Source organism: Mercenaria mercenaria, chromosome 4 (assembly GCF_021730395.1).
Source record: "Mercenaria mercenaria strain notata chromosome 4, MADL_Memer_1, whole genome shotgun sequence".
In the NCBI taxonomy this organism is placed as follows: Eukaryota; Metazoa; Mollusca; class Bivalvia; order Venerida; family Veneridae; genus Mercenaria; species Mercenaria mercenaria.
Window position 1 is genome coordinate 15,934,856 of NC_069364.1, and position 26,711 is coordinate 15,961,566.

A 26,711-nucleotide genomic window follows, 5' to 3' on the forward strand; every position below is an offset into this window, starting at 1 on the left:
GAGGATCCCTTCTGTCACTGAGGTGAAATTAAAGATTCATGTCATTTCTTCTTCAAGTGTCATCTTTTTTATCAAAATACTATTCTTCTGTGCCAGCTTCATGAATTACAGCAGTTGCTCTATCAACATTGCTCTTCGGACACCCTATGCAGTTTTGAAATGTTAGTGTGTCCCGTCCCTCGAGTGTATTTCAAATATCTCTTGACAGAAATGCTGTATATAATACTTAATAAACGTATCTTACATACATGTAATACACGCATACATATATACACGATAAACAAGTAATAGATATAGCATTGATGTCACGAAATACATGTACTTTGTTTGACGCTTCTCTGAAAGCACTTGGGCATAAAGGCGACTTCTACAGAAGACCCATAATAAATACAAAGGGAATCATCTTATATTCCAACCAACCGGTAGGCGTCAATAAACAAGGTTATTTCATGAAAGATATTGCTGAAAAAGGGCGCACATAAAGGAAACTAAACCAGCCATTACGGGAAGAGAACCTGAGCAACACAGCTGTACGTACAACAGAAGTGTATATGAGCAGGAGTTTGGACACAGGTCGGAGGCTTTGGCAAGAAAACACAAGGCAAAAATTTACTAAATATGGACTGAATAAAACTTGCATAATTGCTCTTGCTGACATTACAAGCAAAGATGGTGTAATGTAATTTCCATCTCTTGACACTTAGTGAATGAAACTGAATTCAAAAGTCTCACTTAATGAACACTGACAGCAGAGAACTTTGGTATTAATACCATCGTGTGCATGCATGTTTCCCAACTGAAATACTAATTTTAATTCAAATTTGTTGTGCACTAAAGGTGCATCACAGATACTGCACACTTCAGTTACGGCACTGTTTTGCTTTGATCCTTTAGCTTTAGATACACTCTGATTCAAATACTAGGATATGATAAATATGATACAATAGTGTTTACATTCGTAAATTATCATTCAATAACATATGTCACGTGAAATTTAACAATCTTAAAGAATTGTTAACGATAGAAATATGGATATACCATTATTTAATTCAGGTATGTAGTATTAATGAATAATATATCCGGATGCTTGAATTTATGATGAAACCGTACAGAATTTTCTATTCAAACAATTAGTATTTAAAAGAAATTGTGGATGTAAAGACAAAATGATCACTATTTTCCTACTAAAAACAATTAAAATTTAATTAATTTTTTTTTCATTTTTAATCCTAATTGTTACCAAATTATTGTTTTGATGAACTATAATATTTTTTATAATAGCCTCAGGATTTAATTATGGTTAGAGTGTTATTGTCATGTATATAGTCATGTATATAGTTTTATGTAAAAGGTGAGATGAGTAAAACAAAATATCAATAAAAGAAATTTTAACAAGACAAATCCTGAGAAAATTTAAATTTAACCAATTCAAGACGTTTTATTAACGATTTTAAAGTTACGTTGTGTACGTACATGTCACATGACAACGTAAACAAACTGTCCTGCAAACAGGAGTATTCATCATAATTAATTTTATCAAATTACATTTTATCTCATAAAACATCTGAATTCTAAATAATTGTTAATCAAATAAAAATAATTGTCAGTAGAATGGTTATTTAAAGGCATACGCCTGAATTCGGCCAACAAATGCCGTTTTCAAGGGCAGATAACTCTTTTTCAGTACCGGTGACCTATGATTTTTATTGCATATTTTTGGTTCTTAGATGATTGTCCTTCAATATCCAAAGTTTGAAGAAATCCTATTATTGGGGAAAATTTCGCCCATCTCATATATAGAGACTCTAGCGTACGCCTTTAATGTTTCAGTACGCATTTCTTGCTACATGTTTGTAAAAAAATCACGTTATAACCTTCGTTTCATTTTATACATAGTATATGACAAAACATAGAACCACTTGATATAACACTTAAAGTGTATAATTGATGCCGGACATCGCACTTATGTACCTAATTGTTGATTAAGGATACTCACATGGTGACATTATTTATTGAATCATAAGAGCAGATCCTTCTTTATAACAAATTGTTGACGTTTGCTCTATAATTTCGGTTTTTATCTTGGCTCATTTAGAATATACAAGTAGTCAGATAACTACTACCACTCTCCACTCCCTCGCGCACCCCCCTTCCCCTCCCCGCCCCCTTCACTTCACCCCTCCGAAAAAAAACAACAACAAAAGAATGACGAAAACTGGAAATGAAGATTACTAACAGACAGGTGTTATATAAGGAGAGACGTAATATCTAACGATGGTGTGGAATACATAATGAGTAGAGTAAACTGTTAAAGATGTTCCTGGATTAGCCATTGATTTTGAATTTCCAAAAAGAAGTAAAGGACGCGGGATCGCGGTTATTGCCGAATTTCAAACAGTCGAAATGTCCGATTAAAATTGTGTATCCAGCTAAACTTACCGTTTTTGGTCATTTAGTAAACGAATGAATTCCCAGAATGGAACTCTTGTCGACGTGGAAATAGGCTACAAAATGTTTATTTTATCAGATCTCGGCCTGGCAGACCATAATCAGAACCCAATTGAAGTGCAAATGAATCAATGAGTTTGATTTCACGGCAGATCGACACAAAAAGATTATATATCGCTGAGAAAAAAACACACACACACAAAAATGAAAACATACATTGACAAACATCGCTAAATACTCGATTTGTTTGAATCTGTTCGTGAGAGTTAATCAAATGAGTATTACCCCTAACGCCCACTAACACCGGCTTAACCGGACTATTCTAGTAAATCCGAATGGGATTTCTTATCCCAAAGGACCAGACAATATAACAACACTGAGAAAGTTTCGCTTAGTGTAGTAAAACATTATACAAATGCCTTTATTTTCAGAAGTAAAAAAGCTACGAAAAAATGACAAGGAGCTTACAGCAGAACTTATTGATATAGAGAAACAGTATAAAGATGTTTATAAAGTCGCCGAAGATTGGCTTCGTCATATTTACATGACTTGCCAAAGACAGTTTTTCTTATGGAGGTATGGCCACATCAAGGATATGATAAAGGGTAAATTCCATTTGTTTCTTAGATTAAAAAAAGCGTTTATTTCTGTTTCTCGAAGTGGTTCCTTGATGATTATTCATATTAGCCAATTCTTTCTGAGAAAGCTGTCTCGGCATAGAAACAAGAAAACAAGGTGACGAAATCGTGTTGACGAGTTCATTTGAGTCACATACACGGAACGTATATAAATATGTAACGCTAGAAACCAAAGCGGATGGATCAAGCGGCATATATTTTGTATGCTATACAAATGAATAAAAACAACAAAATATAAATTCGTGGGATAAATATTAGAGACTGCAATCTACAGCAATAATGTTGCTTTAAACCATGTACCTAATTATTTACAGAATGCATTGAGTTCTTGGAGCATCCAGAAACGTATAGGAGTGCAATCATTCCAAAATACATCACGGAAACAAGTGAAGAACAATTTGGTATGGTAAAGTGACATGGTCACGTCAACAAAATTTTATTCTAACTTAAACCTTCTGGAAATGCATCTTAACCACTGTTTTCTTAAATTACCCAGTATATGTTTAGATATTTTTTGTCTGACCCGTCTTACTTGAATTGGAATAAATACATGGATAAAAAAAACAGCATTGTGTTATTTGGTTATTAAATCTGCTATTTTGATCGATACAGTATGACGTTGTCTGCAAGTTACTGAGATAATTCAATTAGGAGTCAGCAGTGATAAAATTTGGTCAATTATTATTTTGATCAGGAATGTTTCGTGTCTGAAATGAAAATTAAAAATTAAAAAAGGGACCATTGGAAATCACTGAACATAGCAAACGCAACCATAGCTACCACGCGGCTAAACAGGTCACCCACAAATTGACATTCTAGAGGAAAATATACAAGAATATTTTTGTTATAATAAAAACAAGGTAAAGACTTTCAAGGAATTAAAAACACTAACTATTCAATTTTATACATAGGATTACATAATACTCAACAAAATCACTTTTATAATTTCAGCAAAAATATTAAGTGAATCAAGATATTTTTCAGACTGTGCATTAGGTACATTAACTGGGTGAACCATTTATCTACTCGCGTCATCTCATTATGCAATCCGGGTATGATGAAGAAAAATACAATTAATCTTTAGTAGTACATTGGATTAAGAACGAATCTAAATTGACTGATTCCTTATTTAGTCTATATTAGAAATAACAGAAATATGTCGCACGAATCTAAATGGGTAAGAGATTAAAACCATCCCCTGTTGCTTGTTATAACAATATTCCTATTTATTATTTCAAATACTTACGTTAATATACATTGTATGTTTGCCTGAACTATTTCAATACGAAACGCGTTGCAAACTTGAGTTGTCTACTTTTTCTACCCATATTTCAGATTATAAGGATATAGAACAGTTGCGCACAAAAGAAGAAGTGGAAACTGATATTGAACTCAAATTGGAGCGGAAAAAAGAACTCGAAAAAAGAATAAGAAGACTGAAAGAATTGGGAATGAAATATCAAATTTCTAAACAACACTTTCCACACAGGCGATACGGGGAACTGAAATCAATCATCAAAGAAATCATCAGAGATTGACAAAAACATTATAAGAAGGTTTCTCTCATTTGTGCCAAAAATTCATTTAATTCATGGTGAAAAATCACATAAGTCCATGTTCATCAACACACTCTATGTGAAATTAAGACTTCGCCCAAATATTTCTTTATTGCGATTAAAACAAATTTTCAACATTTATAGTATAAAGTAATAATAAAATCTGTTAAAAGATCCCTTGAAAGCACAGAACGCAACCAGGCCTCGGTTAGTCTGAGTTTATGAAATATGCAACTACCCCCATGCCCCATAGCACCGGCTCTGAAAGCGGAATTCTGTTACAGTAAAAATGAGTGTGCTCCATGATCTCAAGGGCCAGAAAATATAATAACCTGATAACACTAAGTCCAATCAAGGGGAGACTTTTTACACAATGTTGCATCTTTATTTTGATACAAATACAAGTAGGGTTTTAAAAGAAATGTTAGAAATATCCTCCGGTACGTGCATCCTACGATTGTGGAAACGACTCGTGGTTTCAAACTTCCCGAGTGTTCTCGAAACGTACCGAACAATGGTAACAGTATCAAGCATAGGAAATATATAGGGTATGTTGCAATAAAAATAGTCATGTATTCAAGTCAAAATACCTTGTCTTCCTCAATGAACCTCCATTATTTCCTTGCTACTATCATGTGAAATTACGTGATTCCCCACCGTGGCAAAAATTATCGAGGGAGCGTTTGAAGTTTCGATAAGCATAAAAGAGGTATTGATATGCAGGTCCTATAACGGCAGCATGCATTGTTACAAAATAAAAGAAAGCAGGCGCCATATCCAAACGAATCATGAATGCATAGATACAGTACTGACAGCAGGATAAACGTCCAGTCGATATTTTACTTCCACAGTATACGTCTGCAACGCTCCCTTCGACATATGTATTTTGGATCCAGTTATGCAGTGAAGCTCATCCGTGGTTCTGATGGAATATAATTCTCGAGATTGTTGATGAATCCATACTCAGGTCATTAGGTACAAACGAAACAACAATACTGAATATCAGTAATTCTAACATTTCAGGTTCTCCACAAATGAGAGAAGACTGGATGGGTGGCACCTCACCAAAGACAAGTATAAAGGATGTAACTGCATGTACATGAACTTTATAAACTTGAATGACCCAGATCCAGAAGAAGACTTGTTGTTAAATGAACATTAAGATCACCGAGGTAATGAATTCAATGACGCAAATTAAAGACCTATGGAGTATAAAAGAATCTGAAAATTAGATCCCTCAGAAGCACCGATATCAAGGCAAACAGTGAAAATTGCAGACTCGGTGAATTTGACGGTGCGGATTTTGTTCTGCGCAAAATTAAACAAGGGATATAAATTCGGAAATAGCATATTTATCCAATATGGGCATGGTAGCATTAAAAATTACAGCAAACAGTCTGGGTTTATTTTCAGAATTTTTTTTTAAGTATAGCTGATAAGTGTTTCACCAAATTTGAAAACTGTATGTTTCTAGGAGATATTCTATCTGGATTAGCAGTTTTCTGGAAAACCGCACCCAAAAACGTCCACCTTGATGGGTCTCAATCCGCACCAATGCAGTCAGGAGTGCCCCAAGGAAGTGTCCTCCGGCCATTAATATTCCTGCTATAAATGACCTTTTGAGTACGTGTCATCTAATTCAATGGTCAAACTATTCGCGGATGATTGTGTTCTCTACCGAAATATCAAATCAGAGACAGATTCTTAGGCTCTCCAGCAGGATTTAGATAGCTGGGAGATAGACTGGCTTATGCAATTCCATCCGCAAACGTGCCAAGTTCTATATATTACCACCAAGCGTCGACCAATCAAAGTTCCATATACGATCCATAGTCATATAGCTGAAGAAACCGACAGCGAAATACATGGGCGTAAATTTCCATAACACTCTGAGCTGGAACGACCATATAAGCATAATAGGCCAATAACACCCGGTCGTTTGTACACAGAAACATTTATCCATGTCCGAGAAAGAAGAAAGAGCTATGTTATACAACATTAATACACCATCATACACCCCTGTGATCTGGGATCCGTTTACGACAGCTAACATCTACAAGCTGTAGATGGTCTCTTCAGACTTTCGCAGCTCCAGTAGTGTCACAGACATGCTGCGCCAACTCCAGTGGCCGAGCTTGCAAGAACGCAGAATACAGGCAAAGGTTATAATGATGTATCGGATAGTCCATGGTTTTATTGACATCCCATTGACGCACCTACAGCCCATTACTTTAGCCAGGGGGCACAATTAGTGTTTCGTTGTGCCCTTTGCCCGTACTCTGGTGTCCCAACGCTCAATTTTTCCAGATTCCATAAGGTTATGAAATAGCCTGCCACAGACCACCATCAATTATATATTGACATCTTCAAGAGGGCGGTACAGGCAGCCACACTCCATAAGATCAGTACTGGACGCTGTTCTTATGTGCACTATAAAAAGAGACACTTTTACGACACCTGTACAGTTCTGCCACCACTCACATCACAATCGCGCCAGTACGAGTATACACCAGGTGGTGTCAAAAAGAATTTGACATAGATTCATGAAACCTTGCATGAGTCTTAATCATGATATGAACTTGCGCACCTCCTATTTTTCATCTGGGTCCGCCCCCTCTTTCTAGAGTTATGGCCCCTGAAATTGTCAAAAATGCACATTTTCACCTTGTGACACGCCTAGCTCAAAAAGTATTTGATATAAATTGATGAAACCTTGCATGAGTCTTTATCATGGTATGAACTTGCGCACCTCCTATTTTTCGTCTGGCTCCACCCCCTATTTTTAGAGTTATGGCCCCTGAAATAGTCAAAACTGCACATTTTCACCTTGTGACACGCCTAGCTCATAAAAGTATTTGATATAGATTCATGAAACCTTGCATGAGTCTTTATCATGATATAAACTTGCGCACCTCCTATTTTTCATCTGGGTCCGCCCCCTATTTCTAGAGTTATGGCCCCTGAAATAGTCACAAATGCACATTTTCACCTTGTGATATGCCTAGCTCAAAAAGTATTTGATATAAATTGACGAAACCTTGCATGAATCTTTATCATGATATGAACTTGCGCACCTCCTATTTTTCATCTGGGTCAGCCCCCTATTTCCAGGGTTATGACCCCTGAAATAGTCAAAAAATGCACATTTTCGCCTAATTATGTGCCTCACTCAAAAAGTATTTAATGTAAATTCATGAAACCTTGCTTGAGTCTTTATCATAATGTGACCTTGCACACTTGGCATTCTTCTTGAGAATTTTAGCGTTTATTACAAAGTTATAGCCCTTGAAATAGCCAAAATAGTGAATTTTTTTGTTTGTGATGCTCATAGCTCAAAAAGTATATGGTATAGAATAATGAATCCATTTCATAAATATTTTTTGAGGCTATACCCCATTAAGACTGCAAGCATTTGAATGATTTCCCCTTATTTGTGACAAATGTACCAGTGGGGGACACACCCTGTGTCCTACAGACACATTCTAGTTTATTACATGTATAGAAGTTTCAGAAAGCTGAATGTAAATGAATATGTATCAGACTTGAAAAATACTCAAATTATAAAATCAGCTGATATAAATACTATGCATGATGCTTTTGAAAATGAAGTGGTATCAGTTATTGATAAACCTGCTCCTGTAAATCAAATGTACAGACGAAATGCACAGTTGCCATATATGAACAGAGAATTACGTAAGGCTATCTATCAGTATGCACTATTCTACACTTTTGTATTGTAAAAATTTAACTTTTGTTTACTAGCATGGCATTTCTGCTCTGAACCTAATATCAAGAAAATGGTTAAGATTCAAGAGCGAGCTTTAAGATGTGTGTACGATGATTATTCTTCCACGTCTGCAGTATTACTTGAAAAAGCTACTTGAAAAAGCAAATTTACCTTCATTTCATGTACGAATTTTAAGATAGTTTAATGATACTGCACTACATGTCTTCTCTGATCTTGTTGTAAGAACTCCCCAAAGTATGCTGCGATATTGCTGTGGAAGTCGCTTCCAGAACACTTCAGGACATCCCCAAACTCCAACTTATTCAGAAGCCTCATATTTATTTGGAGTGGCAGAGACTGCAAGTGCATTGCTTGTAACGCAGGCTGGTGAGCTCTTACAGCACTGGTGTTATGTATGTATGTATATATGTATGTATATATGTACGTATGTGTATTAATTTAGCTGTTAGTTTTGTTTGTTTGGTTTTTTTTTCTTCTTTTTTCCTTGCATGTTGCTTTTTCTAGTCTGTGTTAGCTTTTTGTGTTTTCTTGCCTGTTGCTATGAAGCTTTGTAGTGTCACAAATTATATTCAGGTTACCATTCTTGAATCTACCATTTTGTGTTTGTTCTAAATATAGATCGTCTAAGTTTTGCATTGCTGTTTGTATGTATTGTTGACACATATGCTATTTATGACATTGTAAAATTTCTTCCAATGCCGGGATTTTCTTCTTGCTTTATTTATCGCACCTGCTTATGTGTTTGCTTGCTTTTGTATTTGTGTTGCAAACTATGATATCTGCCAATCTGTTGCAAACATGTACCCATATGTCTTTCTGTTTCAACACATACAACCAACTACACTATCTGTAATATCTTAGTAGTCTTTTTTTTAAAGCTTTCTGTGATTTATTCTTCCCCTTAGATATGCACTTGCTATTGTTTTTAAATGTGTTTATTGTTTTTAAATGTGTTTATTGCTATTTTAGACTAGATTAAGTTTACAATTATATTATTATTTCATACATTTGTTTTAATATATGTTATATTTTATTCTTTAGTCGGTTCAAAACTTGTCCTTTGAATGAGGCTCCTCCTTCTACCTTTATTAAGTTCATTTCATCTGAGGCTTTTTTTCGCAAAGGCAATTATCTATCTAGACAGAAAATACTGTATGAATATACAACAAACTACCGATACTAATTATCAATAAAACACTTACATGTATTTAGTATCTTGTATAATCAAAACTTTGTCGAAAGAAAACGTCAGACTGGATGATAGGAGCTACGTGAAAGCAAACTCCCAGCAGCGATTACCTCCCCTAACGCTACTGTAATCACTGCTGTCACAAATACCATATGATTTAATGTTTAATTTAATTGCATAGAGCACTGGTGTGTATGTATTTTCCAAATGCGTTTTTCTTATGGATATGACTTGTATATTTTATTCATGTAATATTATATTTTTAATTTTTTGACATGAGTTTTCTAAGAAAATTCATGTGTTATGAGATATTATATGCTTTAACTATATTTTTGCTTCCATCACAATCAAAGAGTTAAGCTACAATTGATGTATCAGGAAGCCGGAAAATGAAGAGTAATTGTATCCGTCCAGTTCCTCAGTCGTTGAAAACTTGGCTTCATTTTGTACCCAAACTTCATCACCGGAAGTGAGAAGCAACATGGTACACATGGTGCTTGTTTTCCACTGAGTGGGCGTGGCTTCCGTTCCGTGAGCAAACGTGACTGACTGCCATTGGCCGTTTTTCATCAAAGCAAGAGATGTGGAGTGTCCAGGTGTGTTTGTAGCAGTGACAAAGAAGGCGTATGTTCCGAACACAGGAGCCACAATATCACCAGTAGAGGCGCTGTATGCTCCGCTTATCTTGGTGATGATGTGGTCAAAGCTGACATGCTGGTGTAGAGGTATGTTCTGGATTGTGATGGACAAGTGTGCCGTGAAGGCTACCGGATCCGAGTGCGGTATGGAGTTGGCTAGGGTTGCCAAGTAAGATGTATCATCTGCAAACACAAATACAATTTCTTTAATTGCGGCTTTGAGATTAAGTGACCTACATCCAATTACATTTTATAATCTCCCTAATGGTTTATTCATTGATTTCGGACAAAAATAGTAACTTAGCGTCTGCAAAACGCGTAAGTGCGCATGTACGTAGTTGATACGGTTGCATATCTGAATTCTGCTTTAATCACGCCATACTTTTCACTTTCAGAAACTATTACTGTGTCTATGCCAGGCAGTACGTGGACACGAAAAATATAATTTCCCTACAGTCGAGGTAAATACGACAAAAATGTAAGGAGTCATGCATCACTCGTGTGTCTCTTATCAAGTTCATAGATCGCGTAACAATTGGTCAAAAGTTCAGCGAATACTTATTCAAGTTCTCTATATCAACAACAGTATAAATGCGATTAGAGCTAACTTAGTTGTGCCAGCATTTTGTGTATGGTGGACTGTAACTCCGCCATCTGGGACTTCATGCTGTCTACTTCTTGTTGAAGCTGGTCAACATCCGCCGCCAGCGTTCCATGCTGGAAACAAATCGCTACCAACAACGCAATGGGTGTATACATTTTACCAGAGAACTATTAATTTAGTCAATATTAAAGTATAAATGCAGACGTAAACATCTCCCATAAATAAGAATTTAGGTCATTACTTTTGGTTACAAATCTTTCCAATTTATAGATAACAAGATTTCGGTACAATTTCTTAACCTTATAAACATTTCCCCTCATAGTACGCCTATTTCAAATACTGTCGTTCGTGAGTATTGTTTTAATTAAATGATGTTGCAAAATACTTTATATTTCCTAACGAATCTAGATGTTTGTGTCTTTCTTTTCTTTTCCATTTTTTTTCGTTTTTTATTGCTTTTTTGTGCCCGCTATAGATATGTTTTCGCTGAAGTACATGAAAATAAAATCTGTAAAAAGATCCTTTGGAAGCAAAGAATGCAATCAAGAAGAATAATAGTACGTCGCCTGATTCTTATAGTGCTCTATCTCCATTTTTTGAAAAAATGAGATTTTTACGTCATTTTGTTTGTCTCGCCGAGCTCTATCGTTCTGGAGCAAGAAAACGTAACATTTGACGTCATAGAGAAAGATCCTGCGTAATACTTTGCTCCATGTCCTCTGTTTGAATGTAACAGTAACGATTAAAGTACTCTATCTCCAGGACTTAAAGCACTGTAATGTTTAAAATTATTCTGACCAATCATACACATAAACTAACATCATGTGATCATCATTATACTTTGTAAAGGAGTGCTCTATCTCCATTTAACTTAATCCAGAATTGCTCTAACTCCATTTTAACCAGTAGCATGCACAGTTACATGCATGTGATCACAACAAAATATGGCGGATAGGCATAGTTGTAGCATGTTTGAAATATACTTAGAATGCCTATCTACACAACATGCATAGGTGAGATTGCTTATACAGGTTATTTTGTCATTTTATTACTTATACAAACACATAGCATTGTCATTTAAGCTGTAGGCAAGAAAATACTTGCAAGATTTGCAACAGACCTGTATTGATGTGCATTTCGGATAGAAACTATTTTCGTCATTCTGAAGCTGTATCTTAAGAATTACCACTGAATATAACAACGGTATTTGCAAACATGTTTCCGAGAAGCAAATTTGTGATAGTAAGTTATTGTCTATTAAGAGCAGTAGAAATAAAACCAAAAACAGAACATATTTTACTTTACAAAGTTACAGTAAGGCGCCAACTAATTTTCTTGTTGATCACTTTTTTTAGCTATGCAAATTTTGCTGAATGCAGCATTCGTAAGACAACAAGAACTGGCAGTACAATAGCCCTACTTCCAGACGCAAAAATCCTATCGTTAAACTTGCAACCCTTGACAACAGAGAAAATTGAAAATTAAATATTTAAAAAACAATGACAAATCAAAAAAAAAAAATCAAACAAGGAATGCAATGCTGAAATTCAACTCACTAAATGAAAGTACGTACATGAAGAAACTGTGAGGAATATAAAAAACGATTGTGTTTGTGAGAGAGAATAGATAAATATGTTTCTTAAAATTTTAAGTAGTCAATACTTATTACAAATGGTTGGTGTGAATCAAAATCAATGCCACAAAACTATTAAAGTATCACATGATGTAACTGTACCAAATATGAAACATGTGTGCTGTGACTGCAAATGTTTAGTTGCAAAATAAATGCCATGAATTCTTGTTATGATACTCAGTATTAAGTTGAAATGTATGCCACCAGATTTGAGAACGACATGCAGAAACTAAATGGAATATATACAAAACAAAGAAAAATATCAAACAGGGAATGCCACGCACCAAAAACGTAGCCTCCTCAAAACGAAACCCCCAGTTAAGTTAAGATTAGTATGAAAGGTATGACCGGGACATATTATTTGCGATGTAATATCTTTGAGCCTTAATTTAATTGTCAGAATTATGTGAAAAGTTAACAAGAGGCCTAAATGGGCCTAAGTCCTTCAACTGAAGCCTTAACCATCTGACTTTGCTTCTAACTAGGTTTGGTGAAAATCCTTTAACCTGTTCATTATTTTTTATTATCATTTTGCTGTCACGCACCAAAGCACATAACCATCGAAAGAAATCATCTAAAGTTATTTCTTTTTCAACTCTAGTGGCCTATAAATGGGCCAAAGTGTCCCTTTTTGAATAGATTTGATCTAAGACATAACATGCGCTCCCCCACCCCAACCCACAATTAAAAAAAATGGAGGGGGCAATATAATGATGCTACTGACCGATAATGATGACAGTCAATTGAGTGGTTCATTAGAAGTAGTCATTAAAGGTATTTTTGATTTTAACACTAGAATGAGCAAACAGTCTCCGTTTGAAAAAAATTGAGAGAGAGCCCTCTAATGATGCCACCGGCCATCTCTGATGAAGATCCGTCCAGCGATTCATAACCAGAAAGTATTTCTATTTGTAGCTCTAGTTGCCCCTAAGAGGGGCAACGTGCCCTTAATCAAACAAATTTGAGTAAGGACCTTATACTGGTCTCTAGACCAAGTTTGGTGAATATCCATCAAATGGTTCATGAGTAGTCGTTTAAAGGTATTTCTATTTTGAACTCTGACAGCCCCTGAAAGGGACCAAGTGCCCCTAACAGAACAATTTTGGTGAAGATTCTTATAATGATGCTACAAATCAAGTTTGAAGAAGATCCATTGAGTGGTTCATGAGATAAAATCATTTAAGGGAATTTCTAATTTAGCTCTGGTAACCCCTCAAAGGGGCCAATCGTCCCCATCTGAACCAGTTTGGGAGAGGATGTTATAATGATGCTACAGACTATGTTTGATAAAGATCCATCAAGCGGTTCATGAGAAGTTTCTTAAATGTTTTTCCTATTGTTTTTGCTCTAGCTGGCAGTAGCTGCCCTTAAAGGGGCTAAGATTAACCATTTGATCAAACTTGATAGAGATCTATCCCAAATTCTACTGACCAAGTTTTGGTATAAATGTAACCAGTAGTTTCAGAGGAGAAAAATTTTAAGTACAATGTTGACGCAGGAAGACGGACGATGGACGCCGTACAATCCACCTATACTAATAGCTAAAAAAAAAGAAGAGACATGAATATAACATTGATTGTGTTGTGTAAAAGAGAACTGGTATGACTGACAAGTACAGTTACATGCAAAAATTGAACATAAAATAAAAACTGTCGTTTTGTGAAAGAATACAGTTATTACTGAGAATATCTAGTTGCAAAGACAATGTCATTAGGTATTGTTATAATGCTTAGTATTATGTCAAACTTAATGCCAACTAATAACAAAACACGAAAAATCTTACTCAGCGTAATGAAAAGCTAGTTGTATTTGGCAAATAGAATAGTTACGACTAAAAAGATTTTAGATCTTTGTTCACTGATGACAATAATTATTGCGGTTACTGAGTAATTAAACTTCAAAATCTTTCTGTTGTTGTTTAACACAATACTACGATATGGCTTACGAATACCCATCTGCAAATAAGTAGGACCAATGTGCCTAGTTTCATGGCGAATTATGTCTATAGCGTAGCAGTTCAGTTAACCCTGAGCAATTAGGACAGGATGGTAAAACCATTGGCAAATCAGTCCAAATCTTCTGACTTTGAACACCTGCCCCTCACCATTGTTTGAAACCTCGCTTTTTCATGTGAGGAAGCCATCCAGTTGACACGAAGAAAGTCATATACCCAGGTATCCGCGCGTGCCAAAAATAATGCAACTAGAGTCCTCCTCCTCAAAGAAAATCTTGAAAGTTGCAATATGGCCTATGATATTGTGTCAGTTTGATGATACTAAAACCAAATCCAATCCTCCTTTAATTTCAAAATGAGTACAGTGACTGTCATTACTGTTCAAGAGCTCTTGCACTATTTTCAATATACAATTGTAATAAATATCATCTTGCTCTATGTCCAATTTTGTAAATTCACAGTGCTCTATCTCCCGATAGAGCAATACACCTTTAACATTTTTTTCTATTTTTGTCAAATTTGCTCTATCTCCAAAGTGAAAAATGTATAAATGCAGAAAAGTAAAAACGAGATGTATTTAAAAGCATTTACAGTCTGAAAGAACTAAGCGCAAGGAACAAGTAGATATATTTATCATCATTTTCGCCCAGAAATAAAGAAACTAGACGAGAGTTAAACTTTGGAAGCGATTTTCGCCACGTTTAAAAAATGGTAGATAGAGCATCGTTCCACTCACGCGACGAGTAGACTCGGTTTGATTGAGTCTGTTCATGAGAGGTAATGAAATGTGCAACACCTTTCACGCCCTCTAGCACAGGTTTAAGCGGAACTCTATTACACATATGTTGAATGGACTGCATGATCCCAAAGGACCAGAAAATATAACAACACTGAATCCAAGTACGGGGAGACCTTTTACAGCCGCCACACTTAAATATTGCTGTTGTGGTAGTTAATAATACTTCAATGTTTGAAAGTAAACTAGATCTTTATGACAACGGCGTAACCCGAGTGATTAATTATAACAGCACCTTGTTCTGCAATGCTGTAATTTTGTCAAGTTTCATTCAAGTTTTTCAAATTTTATTTTACAACTTGGCCCATAAGGGCATCAGCATTATTCATCATTTACATAGCAAAGTATCATAGCAATTCACAATAACTAAACAAACGAGCATGAATGCATAATATCCATAATTAGACACACATATCCAAATATTGCATGCATCACAATTCAATGACCTCTGGAGCAGGAGGCTATGCCCATACACATGCCAGCACCCCCCAAAAAAACCGTAATAGCCCTTGTTCAAAAAGCACAGATTCCAGTACTGGGACCATAGGCGCCAACAAATATAAAGTCGCAAAATCCTACTCAACACATAGTCAAGTCTGGATCCTGCGAGGCACACGCGCCGCTTGTGGTCCGGAAAACATCGACGAGAGTCGAATGCACCGTGACAGATCAAGGTACTGTATTAATGGCCCTTTTATTATCATACATACAGCTATTTCCAGTCTATTATATCAGTCAAAATCGACTATGTTATTCATTTTGAGATCTCTCTGACTTTTTGAACGCCACTGAATTTTTTTAAATACATTTCAGAGGGATTCAATGCATTTGATGCACACATCAATTCAGCAGTGGATCAATATCACGAGAAAACGGAAATTCGCAAAATATTTCTCTTTCATCAGACCAGTTTTAGAGTATGCAGACATAATATGGGATAATTTGACACAAAAAAAGGAAAAGGAGTTGGAGCAGATACAGTTGGAAGCAGCACGTTTTATTGCAGTTGTTACAGGAGCACGGAAGTAGTATCATCCTCCAATCTGACTAAAAGACGTAAGACATATATTTTGACAATCTTCTGTAAATTTGAAATTCCATAATCTCTCGTATTTAATCCCTCAAAGTGTTGTAGATGTCATTTCATATAGTTTAACGAATGATTCCAACCGTAGAAACATACAGTGCAACACTGCCATTTTCTTTTTCATTCTAACATCAACGAACACTTAGAAACCAGACACACAGCCATCCTTGGAACATTCGAAAACGAACTCAATTCTAACCTTACTAAAATGTCTTAATATTATCATCGTAAGTCACATATATTTCACACATGACTCAGAACCCATTGAAGTGTTTTCAAAGAACGTCTTATTTACAAAAAGAATATATATCATTAGGGATCCCTTCTGTCATAGTGGTAGAATTAAAGATTCATGACACTTCTTCTTCAACTGTGACAGTGTCATCTTTTTTTTATCAAAGGATAATTTTTCTGCGCCAGTTTCATGAAGTGCAACAGTTGCTCTATCAACAGCACCCTATGAAGCCTTGAAGAGTTTGTGTGTCAAGCCCCTCGAGTGAATTTCAAATATCTCGTGACAGCAATGCTATATATATTATTTTATTACTTAATAAACGTACTTTACATGCATGTACTCACGCATACATATATATATGATAAACAAGTAATATATATATAGCATTGCTATCTGGAGATATTTGAAAAACACTTTGTTCGACACTTCTCTGAAAGCACTTGGACACGAAGACGACTTCTACAGAAAGCCCATATTAAACAGAAAGAGAATCATCCAATATTCTAATCAACCGGTAGGCGTCTATAAACTAGGTAATTTCGTGAAAGAAATTGCTGAAAAGGGTGCACATAAAGGAAACTTCACCAATCATTACAGGAAGAGAACCTGTGGAGCACAGCTGTACAAGCAAGTGTATATATGAGCAGGAGTTTGGACACAGGTCGGAGGCTGAGGCTAGAAAACACAACGCAAAATTATACTTAGTCTGGATTAAATAAAACTGAATAAAATTATACTTAGTCTGGATTGAATAAAATTTGATTTGCACATTTGCACTTGCTGACATTACAGGCAAAGATGGTGTAATGTAACTTTCATTTTTTCATAAATCCATTTGACACTGTGAATAAAACTGAATTCAGCAGTCATACTTACATTGACTTAATGAAAACTGACAGCAGAGAACTTTGATATCAATACAAAAGCTTTAGATACACTTTGAACAGTGTATCTTTACAAACATCAAAGAAAACATACTGGGCTAAGATACAACAGTGTTTACATCCGTAAATTGATCATTCAAAATAACTTATGTCACGTGAAATTTAACAATTTTAAAGAATTGTAAACGATAAAAATATGGATATACCATTATTTAATTCAGGTATGAAGTATTAATGAATAACATCTCATGATGCTTGAATTTATGATGAAACTGTACAGAATTTTCTATTCAAACAATTAGTATTTTAAAGAAATTGTGGATGTAAAGACAAAAATGATCATCATTTTCCTACTAAAAACAATTTAATATATTTATAAGTATTTCTTTCTTTCATTTTGAATCCTAATTGTTACTAAATTATTGTTTTGATGAACTATAATATTTTTATAAATAGCCTCAGGATTTAATTATGTCCAGGGAGTTATTGACATGTATATAGTCATGTATACAGTTTTATGTAAAAGGTATAGATGAATAAAATAGAATATCAGTAAATGAAATTTCAACAAAACAAATTCTGAGAAAATTTAAATGTAACCAGTTCAAGACATTTTATTAATGGTATAATATTGGCGTTGTGTACGTACATGTCACACGACAACGTAAACAAACTGTCCTGAAATCAGGAGTCACGATGATTCATCATAATTAATTTCATCTAATTACATTTTATCACAAAAAACATCTTAATTCTAGATAATTGTTCATCAAATAAAAAATTGTCAGTAGATTGTTTATTTAACATTTCAATACGCATTTCTTGCTACATGTTAGTAAAAAAAACAAAAAAAAAACAAAAAAACACGTTACGACTTTCGTCTCATTTTATAGTACATGTACATGTATAAACCACTTGATAACATTAAAAGTGTGTAATTGAGGCCGCAAATCACACTTTAAATTATGTGCCTAATTGTTGATTAAGAATACTCGCATGGGGACATTATTTAATGATTCATAAGGGCAGATCCTTCTGTATGAGAAACTGCTCGAGTTTTCTCTCGGTTTTTATCTTGACTCATTTAGGATATACAAGTAGTCAGATAACTAGTTGATTAACAATAAAAACACCCAAGACTTGAACTCTTGTGTTGGTGGAAATAGGCTATAAATATTCATTTCATCGAATCTGAGCCTGGCAGACTGTAAGTTACCCAAATGAAGTGCATATGGATGAATTAATGAATGAATGAGTTTGATTTCACGGCAAATCGACACACAAAGATCATATATCGCTGAGAAAAAAAAATATAGAATGAAAACGTTCATTGAAAAACATCGCTAAATACTCGGTTTGATAGAATCTGTTTGTGAGAGTAAATGATATGAGCATTACCCCTAACGCCCACTAGCACCGGCTTAATCGGAATACTTTTATAGTAAAACTGAATGGGACCCCTTATCCCAAAGGACCAGAAAATATAGCAACACTGAGCTAGTTTCGTTTAGTGTAGTAATACAATATAACAATTCCTTTATTTTCAGAAGTTAAAAAGCTAAGAAAAAATAACAAGGAGCTTACAGCAGAACTTACTGATATAGAGAAACAGTATAAAGATGTTTATAAGGTCGCCGAAGATTGGCTCCGTCATATTTATATGACTTGCCAAAGACAGTTTGTGTTATGGAGGTACTGGAACCTTAAGGATATGATAAAGGGTAAATTTCATTTGTTTCCTAGCTAATAAAAAGAGGTTATTTCTGTTTCTCGAAGTGATTCCTTGATGATAATTCATATTAGCGATAGGTGTGTTACAGCCCGTTTTGCAAAAATGTTGCAAATTGTTATAATTATTACAAAACGGATTGGAGTGTTAATTACAATGTGAAATGAACATTGCAACCCGTTTTGCAATAATGTTGCAGAATGTAATACAATTTCTGAGTGTGTGTAAACGCAATGGTGTCATATTTTTAAGGTTCACTAATGTGAATAAAAGTGAAGGAGGTGAAGATGTCATGTGTCTTACTATTGACGATATGGCTTTTATTAATTATAAATAAGTAATAGAAAGCAAGTTGTTAGAAAATCAAAGTGAACATTCATTAAATCATTGAAACTGTTACAGTTATTAAAAATCGGGTTCGAGTGTTTATTACAATGTGAAATGAACATCGCAATCCGTTTTGTAATACAGCTGCAAAATGTAATAAACTTTCCTAGTGTGAGTAAATGTCATCATTTGTTGTTATATTTCTATGTTAAAAATAATGAATAAAAATTATGTCAAAAGTAGGACACATGACATCTTCGCCTCAGTTGTGATGGCCTCACAGTCGGACAGACCCATAAATAAATTGTATGAAAAAAAAAATAAAAATAAAAAAAGCTATCGCTCCATAAATATGTGTGTACACTTTGTGTCTAGTAAATAGCACAGTAAGATCAATAACCTAATCAAACAGTCGGACATAGTAGAGATAAACATCAGGAAAATGTATAACATTTTCTTCCTTCTTTTTGTGGATTTTACAATTTCTAATGTGTGTTTTTTTTTAAAAATAAATATGATTTTCACGATAACTTAACATGTTTATGTTTTAACGAAAACAAGTAAAACAAAAGCCTAAAAAGAACTTTTGTATAACTGTTTTTGTTGTTGTTGTTAGCTTTTTCAGGCAATCTATTTAATGAACCTAGAAGTTGTGTTGTTTGCTAGATGAGTGAGTTCTTTGGTTAGTCATCGAAAACAAAAATTACTTATGCTATAACTGACTCTAGCTGACTTCAATATGATCAGATAGTAGGAGGAGGCATGGGACAATCACCCAAGTCTTTGGTATTTATCCACACTATAAAGCCCTATTCTGCAATAATGTGGCCTCAATCTCATACGACGTTTTTAGGGAATAAGTTTTGTTTCCCTGTTTGTTCGTGTGATATGTTAGAATTGCTTTTTTAACAGCAGTATTAATCAGTAATGTAACGACAATTAGTTAACCCATTCACTGTTCAAGGGTTCTGTACTAGTAGACATTTGAACTAGTTATGTCTCCCACACCACTGTGGTGTGAGACATATTGATTTATTCCTGTCTGTGTGTCTGTCTGTTACAAATCTTGTCCGCGCTCTAAGTCGAACATTTCTCATCCAATCTTCAACAAACTTGAACAAAATGTGTTTGCCAATAAGTCCTCAGCCAAGTTCGATAACTAGCCAAATCAGCCCAGGTACTTCGGAATTATGGTCCATTAATTACCGAAAATACTGATGCCAGCAATACAGGTCTTGGTGCATAGTTGACTCAGATACATAATGGAGAAGAAATGCCAATCTAGATGATGAAGCAGTTGTGGGAGACATGTGCTTTTCTCAAAAGCAGCTCTAGTTCCAATAATGTAAATGACAACTTTTCTACATGACTCAGAAGAGGAGGAAGAATGACGAAATCCCAATGATAGAACTCCCGGCGCCTACTGAGGTAACCAGGCGGGGTAATGTGGGAAGTTTCACTGATATAATGTTGGAATCGAACCTTCAGTGTTCAGAGTAACATATAATATAGCATGGAAAATACACAAACCAAATCCCGATGGTAGCATAAAATTAAACAGGGTTTAACATCATTATTTAAAACAAGACTTGTAATGCAACCATTCAATTGTTCAATTTAATGACTGCGCTCGGAATCAACAAGTGAGGTCTGGAGTTTTGTGACTGGCCTCCTAACGCAGTATTTTAACTTGGATCCAGGCCTGGAAACTACAGAGCTGTGACTGTTTTGGACACCAACTTATATATTATTATTTAAATATTGGAATGTTGGGCTCAGGTAGGTATATACAAACTTGATGTTGATAAGAAAAAAAGCTGTATCACCATCCAAGCCCTCTAAAGTCACTAGTCCATCAAATTCTTCGCACCAGGCCCATCCATACTTTCTTGATGATCTGAATAAATTATGCACCTTGATTTACGGTTTTACGAGGGTCCTGCAAAAAGTTCTGTTACTTATGGGCTTTCGTTGTTTTATCCTAGGTATTTTTAAAACGCTTCACTGCACTTGAATGGTGTGTCCAGTAGCTTAATACGATATCCGTTTATTTCGTGCAAATTATTTTTCAAATGACTGAGTTATTTGAAATTAAAATACATGCAGTCATATACACTGACCAATTTACTTGTCAAATTGTAAAATGGACGAAAAGACTGAAATTCGTAGCTATATTAAATGCCGCATTAGGCTTGATATAGATTCAAAGCAGTTATTTGATGAATTGTGTGGTATGTATAGACCTCATGCCATTGCAATGCGCACAGGTTTAAGGTAGGTTAAAGCTTTTAAAGCTGGGAAATTATGATACCCGTTCTAGTAGGCCTAAAACCTCTGTTACCAAGGCAAACATCGCTGTTGTAAAAGCTGTGGTCGAATAGGATGCGCGATTGCCCATGAAGATAAAGTCAGTTGTACTGGCATATCAGAAGGCAGTGTGCAAACAATTATGAAAAAGCGTTTAGACCTGAGAAAGGTTTGCTCTAGGAGGGTACCTCATGTGCTCTCTGAGGAGCAAAAGAAACAACGCCTTAAATGTGTCCGGGAACTTTTGAAAACATACAAAGGCTGTGATAGTCGGGTTATTTCTAACTTGCTAACGGGTGACGAAACCTGGGTGCACATGTTTGAGCCACAGAGAAGGGCTGATAATAAGCAATGGAAGCGAAAAGATAAAAAACGCACCTGTTTTGCCAAGAGAACCTTGAGTTCGAAAAATATGTTGTACGCAATTTTCTTCAATTCTAGTGGGCCAGTCGTTCAAGTGCCTTGTCCATCTGGTCATAGAGTCACTGGGCGATTCTACAGGATCTCTGTACTAAAGAAAGTGAAAAAGTTTTACAATAAGAAACGTCCAAGCAAAGGATAGTCAAAAGTCCATCTTATACACGACAACGCCTCCTCTCACAAGAGCGAGGTTGTTTAGTCTTTTTTGGCTTCTGAAAAGGTAGAAATTGTAAACCATCCGCCTGATTCACCTGACCTGAATCCATGTGACATTTTTTTTTTATTTCCAAGGCTTAAGAAAATGCTTTCTGGAGAGAAATATAAGTCCAGAAGATCTCTTGGCAGCGCCATTTATCAGTGTGTCAAACAGAAACCAAAAGAAGACTATTTATCTGCTTTACGCGATTGGGTAAAAAGGTTACACAAATGTGTTTCGGTAAAAGGGGAATACTTTGAAGGTTTGTAATAAAAATAATTTTGATAAAACGTAGCACTTAAGAAATCCGATCCCGATAACAAAACTTTTTGTAGGACCCTAGAATTCAGAAGACAATATATGTTATTGAAATTATTAAGTTTGACCTGGGGCCGTATTCATAAAGCATCTTAAGTATAAGTTTTGACTTAAGTTGAAGATTTTACTTAAGTTTGTGGTGATTTCAACTTAAGTCTAAGTAAAAACTTAAGTTCTAGTCATAAAACAGCTAAAACTTATGATACGTAAGAAATGACTTAAGTCAGAAAATAAAATAGCGTGGTGAGTACGATTAAAGTGTTGTTTTCAGATAAAAGCACTTTAAACATAATTGTGCATGTTGTATCTGTCTGAAATTAATGTTGTTTTTTTAATGTTTTCGTCTACAATAAAAAACAAGAATTACTTATTAAGTTGTTTTATGAATAACAAATATACTTAAGTAAAATAAATTTCTAACCTAAGTAATACTTAGGTATCAATTTCTTATACTTATACTTAAGATGCTTTATGAATACGGCCCCTGGTTCAAGGTAAAGCCCGTAAAATATGTTCACATATATACCGGTATTTATTGCCACTCGTGAACAGAGTCAGTTGAAACTGTGCTTGGTTCATAGTGAACCTTAGAAATATGACACAAATACGTTCACACACACTCAAAAATTGTATTACATTTTGCAACTTTATAACAAAACGGGTTACGATGTTCATTTCACATTGTAATTAACACTCCAACCCGTTTTGTAATAATTATTACAATTTGCAACTTTATTACAAAAAAACTGGATTGTAACATAAGTGTCTCAGCGCAGATGGACACGAGGTGACAAAATCGTGTTGACGAGTGTTTTATTTGGGCGCATACAAGTAACGTATATAAATATGTAACACTAGAAATCAAAACGAATGGCTCAAATGGCATATATTTTGTACTGCTATAAAAATGAATTAAAAAGAACATAAAAGTTTTGGAATGGATATAAGAGACTACAATCTGCAGCAATTATGTTACATTCAACCAAGTACTTAATTATTTGCAGAATGCATCGAGTTCTTGGAGCATCCAGAAACGTATAGGAGTGCAATAATTCCAGAATACATCACTGAAACAAGCGAAAAGCGATTTGGTATGGTAAAGTGACTAGATCAAGTCAATACAAGTTTTATCTTAACTTAAAAGGTCTAGAAATGCATCTTAATCACTTCTTATATTAAAGTACCCAGTATGTTTAGATATTTCTGTCCGACCCGTCTTATTTGTATTGATAATATGTAATTTGGTTATAAAATCAACTGTTTCGATCGATGAAATATGGCATTGTCTGTATGATACTGTGATAATTCAATCAGGAGTCAGCAGTTATGAAATTTGGTAATCCAGTATTTTTGATCGAGCAATTTTCCGCCGTGTCTAAAATTAAAATCAAAAATCAAAAGGAGAACATTTGGAAGCATAGCAAACGCAACATAGCTACCACGTCGCAAAACAGGTCACCCACAAATTGATACTCTAGAGAAAAGAAACAAAAAATATTTTTGTTTTAATAATGAAAAAAGGTAAGTATGGTGGCTGATTTCTGCCATTTCGTGTGTTCGTATCGGCGATGCGAAATGTCGAAGTAACGAAAAAACGAAAGGTCGAAATAATACTTATTTGTTCGTGTCGGCGGGTCGAAATGTCGAAGACACGAAAACACGAAAGGTCGAAAACTGTTTATTTGTCGTGTGTTCGCCCTTCGACTTTCGAGGCGAACACACGACGACACGAAACACTGAAGGCGAAATAACGAAAATTCAAAGGCGAACACACGAACTTTTGTATCTTTCACTTTTCGTGTCGGCGGGTATTAAAACTTTGTGTTGTCGCCCTTCTTTTGTCGTGTCTTCGTGTATTCGCCTCGAAAGTCGAAAGGCGAACACACGACAAATAAGCAGTTTTCAACCTTTCATATGTTTTTGTGTCTTCAACCCGCCGACATGAACACACGACAAATGTGCAATTTCGTCCTTTCATGTATTCGCCTTCCGTCATTACGCCGACCTGACCTTTGAATGCTATCTAGATAATGTGTTTTACCATTTTTACAAACAACCTTCTCAATTTATGATAGAAAATGTTTCATATGCAATAAAACATGTCACTCTTCAAGTATTTCAGTTCTGGTATTAAATTTATATATACATTACGCCCCATTTTGCACCATTACGCATCATTTTGCTACATTACTGTACATTACTGTATCAAGGCAGACCCTACACGAAACATTTGTCGTGTGTTCCTGTCGGCGGGTCGAAGTAACGAAAGGTCGAAAACAGCTCAATTGTCGTGTGATCGCCGTTCGAGGCGAATACACGAAGACATGATAAAAGAAGTGCGACAACACGAAGTTTTAATACCCGCCGACACGAAAAGTGATTAATACAAAAATTCGTATGTTCGCCTCTGAAATTTTGTTATTTCGCCTTCAATGTTTCTTTACTTCGTGTATTCGCCTCGAAAGTCGAAAGGCGAACACACGACAAATAAGCATTATTTCGACCTTTCGTGTTTTTGTTACTTCGACATTTCGCCTCGCCGACACGAACACACGAAATGGCAGAAATCAGCCACCACAGGTAAAACTTTTATAGACTTAAAACATGACCATTCAATTTTGAAATAGAACTTCATATTAATCAACACAATCAATTTTATGATTTAAGCAAAATTATTAACTGAATCAAGATGTTTTTCCTAAGTTTGACATAAGGCTGTACATTGCACACTTTAATTGAATGAGTCATTTATCTACTTACGTCGTCATCGTTATGTTATCCGGGTATGATGAAGAAAAAGGAAGACGATTCATTCACACAACTTACCGGGAAAAGGATGAATCTAAATAGACTGATTCCTCATTTACTCTACGTAAGCGAAAGAAGGGTGTCGCTAGAATGATTCGCACGAATCTTAGTGGGCTATGGGTAATTCTAATCAAATTGAAACCATTCTCTCTTGTTTATTATAACAATATTTCAATTTATTATTTCAGACTATAAGGATATAGAAAAGCTGAAAACAAAAGAAGAAGTGGAAACTGATATTGAACTCAAATTGGAGCGGAAAAAGGAACTCGAGAAAAGAATAAGAAGACTGAAAGAATTGGGAATGAAATATCAAATTTCTAAACAACACTATCCACACAGGCGATACGAGGAACTTAAATCAATCATCAAAGAAATCACTAGAGATTGATAAAAATATTATAAGAAGGTTTCTCTCATTTGTGCCAAAATAATTTCATTTAATTCATGGTGAAAAATCACAAAAGTCCATGTTCATCAACACTCTCGATGTGAAATTAAGACTTCGATATTTATTTACTCACAAATATTTCTTTATTGTGATTAAAACAAAGTTTCAACAACATTTATTGTATAAAATTATAAAATCCGTGAAAAGATCATTTGAAAGCATAGAACGCAACCAAGCAACATAATAGCAGACTCGGTTTGACTGAATCTGTTCATGAGAGGTTGTGAAATATGCAACACCCCTCATGACCCCTGGCACCGGCTCAAGTGGAATTCTGTTACAGTAAAAGAAGAGTGTGCTCCATGATCCCAAAGGACCAGAAAATATAACAACACTAAGTCCAAGCACGGGGAGACTTTTTACACTATGTTGTATCTTTATTTTGATTCAAATACAAGTAGGGGTTTAAAAGAAATGTTAGAAATATCCTCCGGTCCGTGCATCCTACCATTGTGGAAACGACTCATGGTTTCAAACTTCCCGAGTGTTCTCGAAAAGTATACAACACTTGTAAAAGTATCAAGCATAGGAGATAATCATCGAGGGATCGTTAGATGTTTCGATAAGCATAAAAGAGGTAGGGATATGCAGGTCAAATAACCTCGAATCCAATATCTAAATCTAGTTTTGCCCATTGTTTTCTCGTTTAGTGCTCGTCTATCATATCAACCGCTTTTCATTGATTGGCACTTTAGTGTATCATTGAATATTTTATGTACTCCACCAGATCTGCGGATATCTCTAA

General features: G+C 35.2%; 1 protein-coding gene across 6 annotated transcripts; it reads left to right on the forward strand.

The window, feature by feature from the left end:
• The first annotated feature begins 849 nt into the window (after positions 1 to 849).
• LOC123551070 (uncharacterized) lies at positions 850 to 26,468 on the forward strand. 6 transcript variants are annotated; one of them, XM_045339733.2, is made up of 4 exons: positions 850 to 1,053; positions 18,958 to 19,131; positions 23,712 to 23,798; positions 25,704 to 26,462. In XM_045339733.2, exons 1-4 carry the CDS (start codon positions 1,029 to 1,031, stop codon positions 25,904 to 25,906), a joined length of 489 nt encoding a protein of 162 aa, XP_045195668.2. In that variant the 5' UTR covers positions 850 to 1,028; the 3' UTR covers positions 25,907 to 26,462. The 6 variants fall into 6 exon arrangements, with proteins under 6 accessions (XP_045195668.2, XP_045195670.2, XP_045195666.2 ...); XM_045339731.2 differs by lacking the exons at positions 18,958 to 19,131; positions 23,712 to 23,798; positions 25,704 to 26,462 and adding exons at positions 2,880 to 3,053; positions 3,401 to 3,487; positions 4,422 to 4,816 and having other exon boundaries at positions 869 to 1,053; XM_053540562.1 differs by lacking the exon at positions 850 to 1,053 and adding an exon at positions 17,475 to 17,631 and having other exon boundaries at positions 23,712 to 23,803; positions 25,704 to 26,464.
• The last annotated feature ends 243 nt before the right edge of the window (positions 26,469 to 26,711 follow it).

What these genes read in the sequence shown, in the direction of transcription:
- LOC123551070 (XM_045339733.2), top strand. Translation starts at nt 1,029, where the DNA reads ATGGATATACCATTATTTAATTCAG. An exon ending in TATACCATTATTTAATTCAG is followed by an intron (nt 1,054 to 18,957) that starts GTATGTAGTATT and finishes CTTTATTTTCAG; the next exon opens with AAGTTAAAAAGCTAAGAAAA. An exon ending in AACAAGCGAAAAGCGATTTG is followed by an intron (nt 23,799 to 25,703) that starts GTATGGTAAAGT and finishes TTATTATTTCAG; the next exon opens with ACTATAAGGATATAGAAAAG.